Here is an 18,728-nt window from a genome sequence, read left to right on the forward strand (position 1 = left end):
GTTTGTCTTCAAATACAACTCTGATTTACTAACACATACATAAATTTGTCGTTTGTCTCCCAGCTGTCCATTATTTTTTCACAGACAGAAGGGAAGACAAATTTTTGGCATTTTTGTAACAATAAGTGAGGTAATAATTGAAATGTGTCAAAAACAAAAGAACATGAACAAAAACAAAATATGTGAACGGAAAACAAAAAGAAATAGACGATTTTCATTCAAAATGTTACAACTGTTTTTGCAGTTGTTGGGACGCCTACGTCATAGTGCGGTTACACTACAGTTTTTTGCCGGGTTAACCCACTTTATGAGGATTTATTGCTTAATCTGGTCAAATCTGACCAGATTTGCCATACAAAAATTAAATCCTCTCACGACTGGGTTTATTTTAAATCCGGCATAAATCCACCAAATATACAGTGTTGTATTCGGTATTTGTGCAAAAAAATCCAACTCTACTCAAAAAGTACCAAAAGTTGCAACTGTTTTTGCAACAGAGTTTGTCATGTTTTACACGTTTACGATTGGTCGCATGAGATTTTATTGAGTTAACAAATCTAAAGTTATCTGAAAATCATAAAATTATTTATTTTTTTACATTAGACACTTTTTTAACAAAAAGTACGCTTGATACAAAAATGTATCCCTGTGTGTAAAATATACCAATATGAGCAAAGTGGGGACGATATCTCATGCGAGAAATTGTAAAAGTGTTAAACACGACTTTATTAGTTATTTTGTATGTATACGTAAACCAACATCAGCTGACAGTTTATATCCTCGAAAAGCTAAGTGTAACCAGCAAAGATTAACCCACTGGATCTATTAAACCCAGTGGGTTAACCTTCAATAGTGTAACCGGGGTATCACACAGGCAAGTTGTGGGATTTTGACAATCAATACATTAAGTCAACTGTCCTGTCATTTGTAAACGCAGGGTTAGGAAGGACCGATATGGGCCATTTTAGAAGTTAAACTAAAATATTAGGATATCCAAAGTTCGGACCAAATTCCCCCATTCAAGTGATATCGTCCTAGCATTTTAGTGGCATTTTTTAAATATTGGGGAGAAGTACCGAAAGTTGTGGACCGGTATGGCCCATGAAACTGAGTTTGGATATAATATGACGAAGACCAAATGTTGGTCCAAATCGGTTGAACAGTTCGAGAGTTATCGTGCTCTCCGACCGCCACATATGGTGACATAGGGTTTTTTTACACCTTTCGGGCTGTATTACCAAGAAATATGGACTTGCCCCTGAAAAAACTTTTACCGTCGTAATGGAGGTAGCGAATGTCAATAGCTTCAACAAAAATCAAAGTTATTCGAGAGCAGGGCCCTATTCCACGAAACAACTTATCAACTTTTCATTTTGCACTTATCAATATTTTTGACAATGCTCAAAGTTAAGTGTTCCACAGAACCATTATTTTTTGATAAGTGATAAGTTGCTAATTATCAAGTGAGTTTGCTTACTTTTCAAAATAATGTAGCTCTTTTTTTGATTTCTGTTCCACAAACGTTATTTCTGCTAAGTGAAAAGTTGTAACGGCAAAGCGTATTTTGCTAAGATTTTGCAAAAAAATTTGCTCTTTCGTTCCCCAGAAAACTCTGCATTTTGATTTTGCAGATCAAATTTTGATAAGTTTGCCTTAAATTTGCGAGGTAAACGTTCTCTTTGCCAATGTACATTGTTAAAGCGAGATTTTGTTCGGAAATAGTGAAAACACGGTTATGACAAGAAATTGTAAAGATTTTTCCGAACTTCTACCCTCTGAATCAACCATCCTACTTCGAACTCTCACTATCCGAAATTCCACCCTACGAACAACCCCATTCCGAACTTCCACCCTGCGAACAACCTCACAAATCGATGTTTCTCGATTTTACATTTAGACTAAACTCTATTTGAGAGACTATTTTTATTTATTACTATACCCTCCAACATAATATGGAGGGTATATTAGGTTTGTCATTTCATTTGTAACTCATCGAAATAATCATTAGCGACCCTATAAGGTATATACATATATTTTTGATCAGCGTAAAATTCTAAGTTGATTTAACCACATCCGTCCGTCCGTCTGTTGTAATCACGCTATCTTCCGAACGAGTTGAGATAGGGGGATGAAATGCTGTTCACACGCGTCTTAAATCAAGTTGGAAGTTGAGCTTTGTTATTGCCCCCCTATAGCAGTGCCGTCGATTTCAGCTATTTTAAGGTTTATAGCTTTATTTTCAGAACGAATTAGTTATAATATGCTTCCAAAACTTACCGACATAGGTCCATCTTTTATTATAGCCCCCATATACTGCCCAATTTCAGCTACTTTGGCGTTATTGGCTACATTTCCTGGCCGAATTAGGTATAATTCAGTCAATCACCAAGAAACGTCTCCACAAAAAATTATGGATATAGGTCTACGTTTTTATAGCCCCAATATAGCAGTACCGTCCGATTTCAGCTATTTTAAGGTTTTTAGATACATTTCTAGAACGAATTAGTTATAATTTGGCAAGTAACTTCTCCTTTTTGTGGAGAAAGAAAACTAATTACTCTATGCCGAACATAGCGCTTTTTACTTGTTTTATTTCGCTTAATTTTATTGTATTTTATTTGTATTTGCCTTCATTTTATTTTAGATTATTTTATTTCACTTAATTTTTTTAGTTTTATTTTACTTTATTTTATTTATTTTTTAACTTTATTTTATTTCAATTTACTTTACTTTATTTCACTTAATTTTATTTTATTTCACTTTATTTTATATTGTTTTATTTTTATTTATTTTTTAATTTATTTCATTTTATTTTACTTCATTTGACTTATTTTGATCTTATTTTAATTTATTTCATTTAATTATTATTTAATCTTTATTAAAATTATTTTATTTTATTTTTATTTCATATTAATTTATTTTATTTTTTATTTTATTTTATTTATTAGTTTTATTTTATTTTATTTATTTTATTTTATTTTATTTTGTTTCATTTTATTTCAGTTTAATTTAATTTATTTAATTTAATTTTATTTTATTTACTTTTAATAATATCAGTTTCTTTTCATTTTTTCGCTCGTCTCAATTTTACATGTCTTATTTATTATTGCCAAGTAAAAAATAATGCAAAGATGATAAAACGTTCTGTGGAACAAATATCATTCACACTTTGCAAGAGAACTGAGAGACTTACCAAGATGGCGGAACAATTGAGCAAGAGAGCACAACAACTGTGCTAAAAGAACAGTGATAGACAAATTTGCTAAGTGCAAGGGAAATTGAAAAGTAATTTTGTGGAACAAAAAAGGGTTATCACTTTTCAAAATAACTACTTTTTGATAAGTGCAAAATGAAAAGCGATAAGTTGTTTCGTGGAATAGGGCCCAGGTCTTAAAGTGAACTTATCCGAAATTTTGTGTGAGAGGTACCAGAAGGAGAAGACAAATATGGTCCATATTCGAACCTGATCTATATCTGGTAGATATATTAGGATGTGCAAAGTATGGATTACATCGGTCACTCCCTTTAAGAGTTATCGTGCGCAAAATGTTTCCGAACATTTTTGAAGTTTTGTGGGGGAGGTACCTGAAGGAGTGGACCGATATAGTCCATCTTCGAATTTAAACTATGTTTGGATAAAATATTACGAAGGCCAAAGTTTGGACCTAATCGACAGATCCGTTCGAGTGTTACCTTGCGCTCCAACCAGAACACAAGGTGTCATAAGGGCTTTTTGCACCTTTCCGGGCATTTTCTTACCCCTGATGAAACGTCACACAGGCGAGATGTGGGATTTTGACAATCAATAGATGTACTCAACTGTCCTGTCATTTGTAAACGCAGGGTAAAGGCTGAGGGTATAAAAATGACTTAAGGAAATTTTTAATGATGGGAAAGCCGATATAAATGCATTTCATTTGTTTCTAGGATTTTGTAAAACTAAATCATATAAAGTGGGTATGTAAATTACACATAATTAGTGTAAATACGCCCTGTTTTCAGTGATGCTTTCACACAATACAACCGTTAATACGTTCTCTTTTCACACAACACAATTCATCAAAGGCAATCATCAGGCGAAACGTGGTAGTCAAAATAAACGAGAACAAAAACAAAACAATAAAAATAAACAAAGACCATCTACATACAGAACAATAACACAGATTGATGTGAAATTATTGTGGAAAGAAGGAACAGAATTGCATATCATTGTCGTAGAAAAATTCTGGAGGTTAACCCTAAACGGCAAATAGGCATTTTAATGTCTTTCTGAATTTGGGGGCTGTTCCAATACATCGAATCGAATTAATCATAGTGGTGATAAAGTTTGAATAAAGATGTCTCAAATTGATAACATTATCATACAGGTGAGGGCCCGTCTGCAAGCCCTTGCCATTAAATTGTGGCTAGAACCGTATTACTATGAAGGAGTTGGTTGTGTGGAAGATGAAATAGAGGTAATGTTCTATATTATTATCTCTTCAATGATAAGAAGTGCTGGATGGCACGTGTTCCATATTGTCTTCTTTTAGAAATTGGCTGATAACTTTAGCTCGCATTTGGGTATATCATCATCCAATTGTAAACTGGCCTTAAGTGAGCTCCAAGAAGGTGCCTTGAGGAAATTAGCGGCACGTAAAGAATTTGAACGTACTGGTGGGTATCTGTTAGCATAACAACAAATTGTAGTACGGTAATCAATGATGACGTGGAACAATGTGTTTTCACAGGTTTGGCCACGTTCAGTGTACGACGCATAAATAATCGCCAAGGTACACAAAACATCGTCGAAGTAAAATGTTCGCTAAAGGCATTGGGTAGTAAATTACATGAAAAAATTGCCCAAACATTAGATGTTGTAGACCCCAGTCGAGTTAAGTGTATATCATCGGGAAAAATTGTTAATCCCGAGACAAGCTTAGAGGCGCAAGGACTAAAGAATAATCAACAGTTAATGGTTATTATTAGTGAAGTTGATCAGACCACTACACAAAATCACGAGGAAGCCATGTATGATCGTATACGTAAGATTAAAATGGATGTTGAAGCTATTGTCGATTCCAGTCAACAATTGTTTGAGGTTAGCAATGTGGTTTAATTTTGCTGCTTAGTTTGTATTAATCTATTTTTATTTTCCTTTTGTCATACAGATGGAAGATCAAGATGGCAATCCCGTATTTCTACCACCCGCCGAAAATCGTGCCCTTTTAATGGCCATGAGTTATTATGAAAAGGCCCGTGCAGCAATGAAACGTGAACATTATGATGAAGCTCTGATACTGTTGCTGGAATCTGATGAAAAATTTATAACATGCAATTCGAAATTTTTGGAATCAGTGGATAATTATGCCTTAGTCAATTTGGATATTGTTTGGTGTTATTTGTGCCTAAAGGTATGATATAGATTTTGGTTTTTTTTGTCATTTTCTGTGATTTTTCATAATTTGTCGATTCATATTTCTTAAAACTCATACGGTTTATGGGTTCACATAATCCAATCTCAGATTCATCAGTTGAACACACACACTTATGGGGCATTTGCATCAACAGGACTTTCTTAAAATTCATTATTAAGTTGTTAATTCCATTGATTATAAATTGGAAAGTGAAGTGTGTTTTCATTATTACATATTTTAACTTTTGAGGGGAAGGTACCAGTCAGGGAATGACCGATGTCCACGAATGTTACTCTCAACAATATTATGGTTACCATCAGAAATTTCAATGTACATCATGAGCAGAGAGAATTTTCCGGGACATTGTCAAAGTTACATCCACTCTCTACATACATAATAGCAGTCGAAAACCCGAAATTAGACCAAACTTCCCAGTAGAGATGACGGAACTAGCAAATAAGCGTGATGAGTTTCTCCTACAAATCCTAATGAGCCATAATTTAGGGGACTTATTCTCACAGTCAAGAAGCTAGTAGGAGAGCATTAGTGAAAAAAGTGACTAGATTCCTTGAAGCAATACTCGTACAACATTGGTACAGGCTTGAGTAAATTGAAGACAATGGTTAAATCTAGAATCCAGCAAAGAAGGATAATAGAACGGTTGTTACATCCAACAAAGAAGTGCGTGTGTTATTTCTACCCGTACCTTATAATGTCCAAATGTGATAGGACGAAGAGGAGTGTGCTGTATCGTATAATAGCCCTCGATTTTAGAGGCACTACTCCCCTCCATGATTAAAAACTGTTTACCAGTTGCCCAACATCAGGGTGGATTCGGGAAAATACACAGAACTACCCATCATTATCAGTCGAGGAGTGAACCAGATCAGGCCGTGCGACAGAACACTCATGGTGTTTCTTGACATATCGAAGGTCTGTTGGAGGACATAAAGAAGACTTCTCTCCAGTCGTGTCTGAAACGTTGGGTGATATCTTTTAGACTTTTCAACCTCTAGCATTCCGAAATTCCCCTTGAACATATTGGTCGATCGTGCCCTGATTCCGACCACAAATTACCCAAAAATATTGGGTGTTACGTTCGATAGCATCTTTAAGTCGTCACCGCAAGCCACTGCAATTTGCGACAAAATGCGAAGTCACTGGCCTGCAACACTTGGTGTGCTGACGAGGGAACCTTGTTGACTTCTTTTATGTAATAGGTGGGTCTGTGGTAAGCTATGCGAAGACATTGTGGTGTGAAAATGTATCGAAAATTCCGCCCTGAGGACTGCAACAGGGTGCCGGCTCATGACATCACTGAAGTCGAAGCTTTATAAATATTTTCCAGAGCCTCGTGGATTTTTAAAAAATTTTTTCATAGGCTCGTGATTTTTTAAAAATATTTTCCAGAGGCCCTTGGATTTTTAAAATTTTTTCCAGAGGCTCGTGGATTTTGAAATAAATTGAAATATTTTCCATAGGCTCCTGGATTTTTTAAATTTTTTTCAGAAGTTCGTAGATTTTAAAAATATTTTCCAGAGGCTCGTGGATTTTTATATATATATTCCAGAGGCTCGTGGATTTTTAAAAATATTTTCCAAAACCTCGTGGTTTTTAAAAAAAGGATTTCCAGAGGCTCGTAGATTTTTAAAAATATTTTCCAGAGGTTCATGGATTTTTAAAAATATTTTCCAGTGGCTCGTGGAATTTTAAAAATATTTTCCGGAGGCTCGTGGATGTTTAAAAATATTTTCCAGAGGCTCATGGATTTTTACAATTTTTTCCAGAGGCTCGGGGATTTTTAAAAACATTTTCCAGAGGCTCTAGGATTTTTAAAAATATTTTCCAGAGGCTCGTGGATTTTTAAAAAAATATTTTACAGAGGCTTGTGGATTTTTTAAAATATTTTCCAGAGGCTCGGATATTTTTAAAAATGTTTTCCATAGGCTCGGGAATTTTTAAAAATATTTTTCAGAGGCTTGTGGATTCTTAAAAATATTTTCCAGAGGCTCGTGGATTTTTAAAAAAATATTTTACCGAGGCTCGTGGCTGTTTAAAAATATTTCCTAGAGGCTCGGATATTTTTAAAATTTTTTTTATTTTCCAGAGGCTCGTGGATTCTTAAAAATATTTTCCAGAGGCTCGTGGATTTTTAAAAAAAAATATTTTACAGAGGCTCGTGGATGTTTAAAAATATTTTCCAGAGGCTCGTGGATTCTTAAAAATATTTTCCAGAGACTCGTGGATTTTTAAAAATATTTTCCAGAGGCTCGGGGATTTTTAAAAATATTTTCCAGAGGCTCGGATATTTTTAAAAATATTTTCCAGAGGCTCGGATATTTTTAAAAATAGTTTCCAGAGGCCCTTGGATCTTTAAAAATAGTTTCCAGAGACTCGTGGATCTTTAAAAATAGTTTCCAGAGACTCGTGGATCTTTAAAAATAGTTTGCAGAGACTCGTGGATCTTTAAAAATATTTTCCGGATGCTCGTGGATATTTGAAAATATTTCCAGAGGCTCGTGGATTTTTAAAAATAATTTACAGAGGTTCTTGGTTTTTTAAATATTTTCCAGAGGATCGTGGTTTTTTAAAAATATTTCGGGGATTTTTAAAAACATTTTCCAGAGGCTCTAGGATTTTTAAAAATATTTTCCAGAGGCTCGGGGTATTGAAAAATATTTTCCAGAGGCTCGTGGATTTTTAAAAAAATATTTTACAGATGCTCGGGAATTTTTAAAAACATTTTACAGAGGCTCGGGAATTTTTAAAAATATTTTACAGAGGCTCTTTGTTTCTTAAAAACATTTTCCGGAGGCTCGTGTATTTTTAAAAAAAATATTTTACAGAGGCTTGTGGATTTTTTAAAATATTTTCCAGAGTCTCGTGGATTTTTAAAAATATTTTCTAGAGTCTCGTGGATTTTTAAAAATATTTTCCAGAGACTCGTGGATTTTTAAAAATATTTTCCAGAGGCTCGGATATTTTTAAAAATATTTTCCATGGGCTCGGGAATTTTTAAAAATATTTTCCAGAGGCTCGGATATTTTTAAAACTATTTTCCATAGGCTCGGAAATTTTCCAGAGGCTCGTGGATTTTGAAATAAATTGAAATATTTTCCATAGGCTCCTGGATTTTTTAAATTTTTTTCAGAAGTTCGTAGATTTTAAAAATATTTTCCAGAGGCTCGTGGATTTTTATATATATATTCCAGAGGCTCGTGGATTTTTAAAAATATTTTCCAAAACCTCGTGGTTTTTAAAAAAAGGATTTCCAGAGGCTCGTAGATTTTTAAAAATATTTTCCAGAGGTTCATGGATTTTTAAAAATATTTTCCAGTGGCTCGTGGAATTTTAAAAATATTTTCCGGAGGCTCGTGGATGTTTAAAAATATTTTCCAGAGGCTCATGGATTTTTACAATTTTTTCCAGAGGCTCGGGGATTTTTAAAAACATTTTGCAGAGGCTCTAGGATTTTTAAAAATATTTTCCAGAGGCTCGTGGATTTTTAAAAAAATATTTTACAGAGGCTTGTGGATTTTTTAAAATATTTTCCAGAGGCTCGGATATTTTTAAAAATTTTTTCCATAGGCTCGGGAATTTTTAAAAATATTTTTCAGAGGCTTGTGGATTCTTAAAAATATTTTCCAGAGGCTCGTGGATTTTTAAAAAAATATTTTACCGAGGCTCGTGGCTGTTTAAAAATATTTCCTAGAGGAGGCTCGTGGATGTTTAAAAATATTTTCCAGAGGCTCATGGATTTTTACAATTTTTTCCAGAGGCTCGGGGTTTTTTAAAAACATTTTCCAGAGGCTCTAGGATTTTTAAAAATATTTTCCAGAGACTCGTGGATTTTTAAAAATATTTTCCAGAGGCTCGGGGATTTTTAAAAATATTTTCCAGAGGCTCGGACATTTTTAAAAATAGTTTCCAGAGGCCCTTGGATCTTTAAAAATAGTTTGCAGAGACTCGTGGATCTTTAAAAATATTTTCCAGAGAGTCGTGGATCTTTAAAAATATTTTCCGGATGCTCGTGGATATTTGAAAATATTTCCAGAGGCTCGTGGATTTTTAAAAATAATTTACAGAGGTTCTTGGTTTTTTAAATATTTTCCAGAGGATCGTGGTTTTTTAGAAACATTTCGGGGATTTTTAAAAACATTTTCCAGAGGCTCTAGGATTTTTAAAAATATTTTCCAGAGGCTCGGGGTATTGAAAAATATTTTCCAGAGGCTCGTGGATTTTTAAAAAAATATTTTACAGAGGCTCGGGAATTTTTAAAAATATTTTACAGAGGCTCGGGATTTTTTAAAATTATTTTACAGAGGCTCTTGGTTTCTTAAAAATATTTTCTGGAGGCTCGTGGATTTTTAAAAAAATATTTTACAGAGGCTTGTGGATTTTTTAAAATATTTTCCAGAGTCTCGTGGATTTTTAAAAATATTTTCCAAATTCTCGTGGATTTTTAAAAATATTTTCCAAATTCTCGTGGATTTTTAAAAATATTTTCCAGAGGCTCGGGGTATTGAAAAATATTTTCCAGAGACTCGTGGATTTTTAAAAATATTTTCCAGAGGCTCGGATATTTTTAAAAATATTTTCCATAGGCTCGGGAATTTTTAAAAATATTTTCCATAGGCTCGTGGATTTTTAAAAATATTTTCCAGAGGCTCGGATATTTTTAAAAATATTTTCCATAGACTCGGGAATTTTTAAAAATATTATCCAGAGGCTCGTGGATTTTTAAAAAAAAAATTTTACAGAGGCTCGTGGATTTTTAAATATTTTCCATAGGCTCGTTGATTTTTAAAAATGTTTTCCAGAGGCTCGGGGATTTTAAAATATATTTTCCCGAAGTCCGGATATTTTTTAACAATATTTTCCATAGGCTCGAGGGTTTTTAAAACTTTTTTCCAGAGGCTCGTAGATTATTAAAAATATATTCCAAAGTATCGTGGTTTTTAAAATAATTTTTTTAGAGGCCTGGAGATTTTTTAGAAATATTTTCCAGAGTCTTGGGGATTTTTGAAAATAATTTCCAGAGGCTTGGGGATTTTTAAAAATAATTTGCACAGGCTCTTGGATCTTTAACCTCTTTCACAAACGTTTAAAATGTTCTTTATGTGCAGTTTGAATTTTTACCGAAGATAGTCCATGTGATTATAACGACATAATTATTTTGTGGAAAAGTCAAAATGGCAGGTGTGGAAAAGTCGAAAGACGTGACAGACATTGGTCCAATCTGCACGTATCGTAATATTTCTCTCAAACTTAAATGAAGTTCGAAGATAGTTCATCTTCTTCATCGGACAATTTCAGTTAAAGGTCTGTTCGAATATCCTTTTGACATTTATACAGAAAGTAGTTCTTGTGGTCCTGTTTCCAACGGTATAATATTTTTCGTGGGCAAGCCTATACTTCCTGACATAAAGATTTAAAAACTCATGGTTACTCTCTTTATCAACCTTATCAGTGGGTCTAGTATTTGAGTCACCTTGCTTTTCACTTTGAAGGCCATTCTCGACACATTCAGTAGTCATCATCATTCCTTAATTTATTTTCAAATTTAAACTAAAAAAAAATATTTATCTTAAAAAAAAATACAACTCCCAACAGAATGTAACTCAGTTACCTGATGCTCAACGTCGCCTCGACATATGTGAAAAGAGTTTCCGACGTTCTTATGGTGAAAATCTTCAACGTTTAATAAGCCTAAAGGGTAATGGCTGTGCTGAGAAGGCTCTCATAATGCGTTTGCATTTACTACAGGGAGTAGTATTGTTTCATCAGAATCGACGCAATGAGGCCTATGAAAAGCTGATAGCTGCTGAATCGGAATTGGATGCCCTAAAAGTGGATGACAGTTCGGTGGTGGCATTAATGGAAATGGGTTATGAGCCACATGAAGCACGTTTGGGGTTGCGAGCGTGTAGTGGAAATCTAGAGCAAGCCATCAATTTCATACACGACCGTAAGGCCAAGCTACGAGAAGCTAGACAAAATTCTAAACAAGAACGAAAATTAAATGCAAAATTGGCTAACGAGAATAATGGCAACGGCAAGGATTGGGTTAATCCCAGAAGTGTTTGCACCCTAATGGAAATGGGCTATGCCAGAGATGTTGTTGTGGAGGCCCTGAAACGCACTAAAAACGATGTTCCCAATGCGGTAAGAATTTGTGGGGTTTTCTATTAATATAAAATGTGAATTAAATACCTTTTTAATTTTTGTCGTCCTTTTCCAGTTAGATTTATTAAACACAAATGCCGAGGAGCTAAGTCGTAGTCTTCCACCGCCACAAACAGCTGATACTGAAATATTGGGACAACTACAACAATTGGGTTTCACCGAGGAAATGGCCCGCGTTGCCTTGGAAACCACACAAAACAGTTTAGACAGGGCCATAGAGTTTCTGATAAAAACACATGGCAGTGAAACGGAACTGCTTTCAGCAATGGAACGCATATCAACTAGTGCGGCGGCTGCTGCCTCTGCCATAGTTGCCAACCAAGACAACGAAGCACCGTCTACATCCTCTGCTGGTGTAACATCGTTGGTAGCCAAAGCCTTGGATAAGGCCCAAAAGGAAATGGAATCCCTTAAGGCCTATAAACGTTTCACCGAAGAAATGCCCGACAATGAACATGACTATTTGGATTTGCCTCTGGTGCAAGAGCAACAAATTCTTGCCGAATATAAACGTCTACTGGAACAATAGCACTAGCAATCGCAATGCAATCAATCAAGCAATAACAACAACATTTATTGACTTATAATTATTATGTTGTCTGTTTATCTTTCTTTTTTATAATACAATATATTTTTAATTGTTTTCTAAATATTGAATATTTCTTATAAAATTGTTATTTATAACGAATTTGGCCATTTTTACTGTTGTGGATATAAAATGTTTTATTTTTTTAATTTTGTATGTTTTAAAAATACATATATTTTTCTATATAAAATCTGCATACTTGGAATTTTGTTTCATTTGTTTTGGCGTGTTTTACTTTGCTCTAGAAATTCATATTCTTTGTTTCTTTGCGAACATCTGAATTATTAAGTTTGTTGTCATAACTGTTGTGAGAATCTACTTTTTATGCCTCAAAATGTTTTCCTTTGTTCACAAATTTTAATTGCAGCGACACAACTCCAAGACTTTTATGCTTATTTAACACTGAGATTAGTACAACCTTAATTTCTAGTCGGAAGTTGATAGGTGGTCAATGTTGACATTAAAGTGTACATTGGCCTTTGACGCACTAAAGCGTTAAACATTCAACTAAAAAAGGAAATATAATTATGACAAATTATAGACCATTTTGACCAATGCATTTCTTTGCACATTTATTGATGTTTTAATTAGGTTTTACTCGATGAAATGTTTCGAGAAGCGTACGTAAACCTGTGAAAAGTGTTCGAGAACGTGTCGCGAGTGTTAAAAAAAGAAAATTAGTGAATTTATATAAAAATAGTTCTTTAAGAAAATTTGAAATGACAAGTGTTTTGCGATGATAAAGACGAATTTTTGATTTTGATTGTGAATTTTCTAGTGGGAATATTTTTTTGGAGCTAGCAAGTTCTTGGAAGAGAAGAACAAACAGAAGCATGAAAATAAACAATGAAGAAATTTTGCCAAAATGATGAGAAAAACTGAGCAGATTACGAAAGAAGGTTAAAAATATTATTGACATCGGAAAGTAACCAAAGAAGGCGGGGCAAATTCCGCCCATTTCTTGTTTTTCCAAAATATACGATTTAAGATATCTTGGAATCCGTGCATTTCTATATCGTAAAATATGTCCTTAAAATACATATCAAAAACAAGTAAAAAAGTATCAGTCGGCTTTGCCGACAGAGATATACCCTCAGACTGTGCAAATAGAAACACTTTTTTCACAAAAAAAAAAACGTATGTATTCAGAGGGTTTCAAAATTTTGGTCGTATGAACAGACAAAAATGTTGATTAGGATTAAAGTTCAAAAATGTTGCGGAAAAGGTACTTAAAGGAATGGACCGACATAGACCATGGGTGTGCCATAGGGGGTTTTTACACCCTGGACTTGCCCCTGAAACAACTTTTACCATCGTAATGTAGGCAGCAAATGTAAGTTGCTTCAACAAAAATCAAAGTGATTCAATAGCGGGTCTTAAAGTGAACTTATCCAAAATTTTGTGTGGGATGTACGGGATGGAGTGGACAAATATAGTCCATATTCGAACCTGGGGCCTAATTATGTGATTCGATATCGAGTTGTTTCGACCTGAGTACTCAAAGTTGGGATGACAACATTCGTTATCGAGTAAAATTATCGAGTAATTGAGCATAAATTTGCGAGTAATTTATCGAGGCCAAATTGCCTATCGTAAACAAATAAAATTAAAGATTTCTTATTGTCTTTTTGTTTAAAATGTAAAAATTGTTGTTTGTTGTCGTTTTATAGAAGAAAAACGATGTTAGTAAATAATTGGCAGCATTTTTTAGACAATATAACAAGAGAAATTGGGAAAAGTCCTTTGCAGTCGTTTTTAGAAATTGTGATAAATTTAGAATCAAAATGCAAGCAATCATTAAACAAAAACTAGTTTTGCAGTCGTTAAAAAATAAGTTGAAAAATAAGCATTTCTGCAAAACAGAAAAAAATATTTAATATTAATAGCCTTTATTTTATAAGTGAAGTACATTTTAAACATTTCATCCCCCGTTGTTTACCAAAGAAATATTCTCTCAGAGAGGCTAATGCAAAACACCCACCAAACTCTCTCTCATTTATTTTGAGAGAGGATTATTAAGGTAGATGTATTAGCAATCCGTTACAACAATGTCAAAAAGATTTTGCAAGAATTAATAATTTTCTTATTTTCTTAGCACAACTTCATACTGAAATTATTATTCAATGTATTGTTCAAAAAATTCCACAAATATTTACATTTTTCATTCATAATTTTGTTTTTTGGTTCTTGCTTTCAAAAAAACAAATTTTTTACATCTACCTTCATAATATTCCCTATAGTATACATAGGTTTTCATAGTTCGACTACCGGTTACTCTCGAAACATTCGATCAATGATTTCGATCGAATCTCGTCATGCCGCTTTTTTATCGTGTCGAAATCTTTTTCACGAGCAAATACTCGATCGAATCGAATCACGTAATTAGGCCCCTGATCTTTATCTGGTAGATATTATGAGAATGTGTAAAGTATGGTCCAAATCGGTCACTCCCATCAAGAGTTATCGTGCGCACAATTTGTCCGAATATTTTTGAACTTTTGTGGGGTAGGTACCTGAAGGAGTGGACCGATATGGCTTATCTACGAACTTAAACTAAGTTTGGAAACAATATTACGAAGGCCAAATTTTGGCCGGAATCGGCATTTCCGTTCGAGAATTATCTTGCGCTTCCACCCATAAACATGGTGTCATACGGTTTGTTTTTCAACTTTCAGGCTATTTTTTCAGGAATTATGGACTTGCCCCTGAGGAAACTTGTACCTTCGTATAGAGGACAGTGAATACAAGATGTTACAACAAAAACCAAGGCGATTCAAGAGCAGGTCCTAAACTGAACTTTTCCGAAATTTTGTGTGGGAGGTATTCGAAGGAGTTTACCGATTGAGTCCATATTGGAACCTCATCTAAGTCTGGTAGAAATTTCATAATGTGCAAAGTATAGACAAATCGTTTACTCCCTTTAAGACTTATCGTACGCACAAATTTTCCGAACATTTTCGAACTTTTGTGGGGGAGGTACCGGAAGGAGTGGACCGATATAATCCATCTTTGAACTTCAATAAGTTTGGACAAAATATTACGTAAGCCAAATTTTGGACCGAATCGGCAGATCCGTTCGAGAGTTATCTTGCGATCCAACTACTACACACGGTGTCAGAGGGTTTTTTGTAACTTTCAGGCTATTTTCTCAGGAAGTATGGACTTGTCCCTAAGAAAACTTACAGCGTCGTATAGAGGACAGCGAATACAACTTGCGTAAACAAAAATCAAAGCGATTCGAGACCAGGTCCTAAACTGAACTTTTCCGAAATTTTGTGTGGGAGGTACCCGAAGGAGTGGACCGATTGAGTCCATATTGGAACCTCATCTAAGCTTGGTAGAAATTACACGATGTGCAAAGTATGGACCAAATCGGTTATTCCCTACAAGAGTTATCGTGGGCACAAGTTTTACGTCAATTTTTTAACATTTGTGGGGGAGGTACCTGAAGGAGTGGACCTATATGGCCCATCTTCGATCTTAAATCGAATCTGGACAAAATATTTCGATACCCAAAATTTGAACCGAATCGATTGATCCGTTCGAGAGATATCGTGCGCACCAGCCAGCCAGACCGACAGACAGACAGACGGACGGACATTGCTAGATCTACTCAAAATTGTCTGAAACGGATATCGTAGAAACATACTTGGGGTCTAAAACCATTATTTCTATGAGGCACATTTTTGGTCGTATCAAAGTGTAAATATCCTCTTTAGCCTAAAGGCTGAGGGTATAACAAGGGCTGCTAAGGATGTTATATATTATAGTTATGATTTGGAACATTTCTTCCTTTAACAATATCCCCAAAAATTGAAGGATTTTGTTAGATTTTGGCCCAATATGTAATTATGTAAAATTAACAGTACAAAATTAATACAAATAATTTCATCCTAAAACATATAAAATTGTAACCTAATTTTTTAAGAAAATATTATACGTAGATATATGTTTTATTCTGAAACTCATAGTGAAATTTTGTATAGATGTTTTCTTCTTCGGACACTTTTCACCTAGAACCAAGTTTCATATTACTTTCATGTATCAACACGAAAATAGAAGGAAAATGTTTTCTTCAAAAAAATTGGTAAATATTTTCGTGTTTTTTTCAGCAAAATTGATACTGATATTTTCATGATACGTAATGTAAATAGACACTTCATATCTTTGCTGACCTATAGTGAAATTTGACGAAGAATATTTTTGTCTTTGACGTCATCCCTCTAAAATTATGTTTTGTTGGACAATTTTGAATAAACTCGGATGAAGTCCGACTTTTACCTTAAAACGTGTTTTTCATTTTTGCAAATTTCTGGCGATTAGATAAGATTTACAGATTTAGTGTATTCTGAGACCTATAGTAAAATTTTATGACGAACAATTTTGTAGAATATTTTGATATGGTCACATTTTAAAGGATATTTTGAACGATTTTCGAAAAAAGGACCGAAAAGACCATTTTAATGAACGGCATGAGAGTTAAAATTTTTAACGCAAATATTCCCCATACTCTTGTTTTAAAAGTTATCAAAGTCACTATATGTCTAAAATGCACGGATTCCAAGATATCTTAAATCGAATATTTCGGAAAAATAAGAAATGGGCGGAATTTGCCCCGCCTACTTTGGTTACTTTTCGATGTCAAGGTGAAAAACTTTCATAATCTGCTCAGTTTTTCCCATCACTTTTTTGTTGTCGCACAGTGTTATTGAAGTTCACAGTTAAATGGAGAAGCAAAACTCATTTATCAACACTCTTAGAAAAAATTGATTCAAAATACATTAAATTTCCAATGACTACTATGCATAGTTTCATTTCATTGCTTTCAAATAAGTGATTTGTGATTTCTCTATAACGAATTTTCTCTATAACGTAGTAATTCGTCGGTCCCCAACTGCTACGTTATAGAGAAGTTCGACTGTAATTAGTTCCTTTCACAACTGCCAAAATTATCTAATCTATCAACTTACACCTAGTTCGGTTTAAAATTTTAGCTAAAATCGTAAAATACCAAAAAATCGGTAGGTACCGTTATACAGGGGCTATATCAAAACATGGCTATTTTGTGGATTTTGGAGATTGGTGGAGAACGTTTGTGTGAGAACCTCAAATGTCAAATAACAGCTAGTTCGGTCTAGAATTTTAGCTGAAATCGTCAAAATACCGAAAATTGGGAGGTACTGTTACGTGGGGGGTGTACCAAAACATGGACCTATGTTGATGATTTTTGGTGAAGAACTTTCGTGATTACTAAGAACTTCAAATGTCAACTTAAAGCTATTTCGGTTAAAAAATGTAACTAAAATCCTCAAAATACCGAAAATCGGGAGGTACCGTTATACGGGGGCTATACCAAAATGTGGACCGATATAGAACATCATCGAACTTTACCTGTCTGCAAACAAAATTCGCATCTTTCCAAAATTTCAGTGCCCTATCTCTATTTTTGTGGATGCTATTGAATTTTACCCTGATCAAGAATATATCGCACCAGTTCAACAAAAGGGTAGTAACTCAAAATTTTGAAATTGTCACTTATCATCAAGAAACGATACATAATTATCAACTCCACCTACTGTAAAAAACTCCCATTGTTTTGTCTATTCTTTCCTCAAAAAATACCGATAAGTCAATTGTCATCTCTTCAGAATAACTACTCTGTATCGACAAAAGAGACTTATTTCAAGTTGCGCCCACATGTTTCAGGCATTTACATCGCGATTTTTCAGCAAAACAGTAGTATTTCGAATTGTTCCCTCTTTATGTTATCAATCGCCGCCCATTTTTTCAGTTAAAGGGGTACATGTCGAAATAATTTCTCTACTAAAACAAACATTTGTTTCAACAAAATGGTAGTAACTCGAAAAATAGTTAGAAATATGACCAAATACTTAATTTAATAAAAAGAAATTCAGTGCTGTAGTGTAGTAAAAAAGATATATTTACGATGGTATAGTTTTTTTGGTGTATTACACCTTTAACATTAACATAAATCGTTTTTTGTCTACTGAAAAGTAGAAAATTTTGAGTTACTACCCTTTTGTTGAACAGGTGCGATATGATGATTATTTCAATGCGTTACAAACAGAAAAACAAACTTAATATACTCCGGCTTCGAAACCTTGTTTCACAGGGCTTTCGGGTCAGCTGTTTTGTAGTTAGAAAACCGCGTCAGCTGTTCTACAGGGTCTTCGGTAGGGTGTCCAAAACCGAAATCGGTTAACCGGTTTTGAGTTAAAAAACCGAAACCGGTTTTCGCCATAAACGCCATTTACGGTTAACCGAAAATCCAGTTATTTTGTGTCGGTTAACCGATTTTAAAAAATAGAAATATGTTTAATATTTCATTACAATTGTATTCTTGAAAGTAAACTAAACTTACTAACACAAGGTACGGCAAAGTTATAAATGACAGATACCTTTAAATTTGAAAAATATTTTGTGTAAAATATAGCAGAGTTGTGCCAAATCAACTATATGGAACTATCTATGAATGAAAAAACTATGTATACGTAACATTACACGTTCAATTTTATGACGTTTTGGAACTAGTGCAGTGA

At 34.0% G+C, this 18,728-nt stretch overlaps 1 protein-coding gene across 1 annotated transcript; it reads left to right on the forward strand.

Moving 5' to 3' along the window:
• Positions 1-3,858: 3,858 nt before the first annotated feature.
• On the forward strand, positions 3,859-12,364 carry LOC141397902 (NEDD8 ultimate buster 1-like). The gene is made up of 7 exons (XM_073974813.1): positions 3,859-3,957; positions 4,066-4,457; positions 4,533-4,656; positions 4,731-5,080; positions 5,151-5,393; positions 11,010-11,561; positions 11,638-12,364. Exons 2-7 carry the CDS (start codon positions 4,338-4,340, stop codon positions 12,109-12,111), a joined length of 1,863 nt encoding a protein of 620 aa, XP_073830914.1. The 5' UTR covers positions 3,859-3,957; positions 4,066-4,337; the 3' UTR covers positions 12,112-12,364.
• The last annotated feature ends 6,364 nt before the right edge of the window (positions 12,365-18,728 follow it).

This window comes from Musca autumnalis, unplaced genomic scaffold (assembly GCF_047663935.1).
Source record: "Musca autumnalis isolate F117 unplaced genomic scaffold, ASM4766393v1 scaffold_3, whole genome shotgun sequence".
Classification (NCBI taxonomy): Eukaryota; Metazoa; Arthropoda; class Insecta; order Diptera; family Muscidae; genus Musca; species Musca autumnalis.

Excerpts from the sequence above, each read along its gene's own strand:
- LOC141397902 (XM_073974813.1), top strand. The coding sequence starts at position 4,338 with ATGTCTCAAATTGATAACATTATCATACAGGTGAGGGCCCGTCTGCAA. Across the intron at positions 5,394-11,009 it reads GGTGTTATTTGTGCCTAAAG|AATGTAACTCAGTTACCTGA; the intron begins GTATGATATAGA and ends AACTCCCAACAG. Across the intron at positions 11,562-11,637 it reads AAAACGATGTTCCCAATGCG|TTAGATTTATTAAACACAAA; the intron begins GTAAGAATTTGT and ends GTCCTTTTCCAG.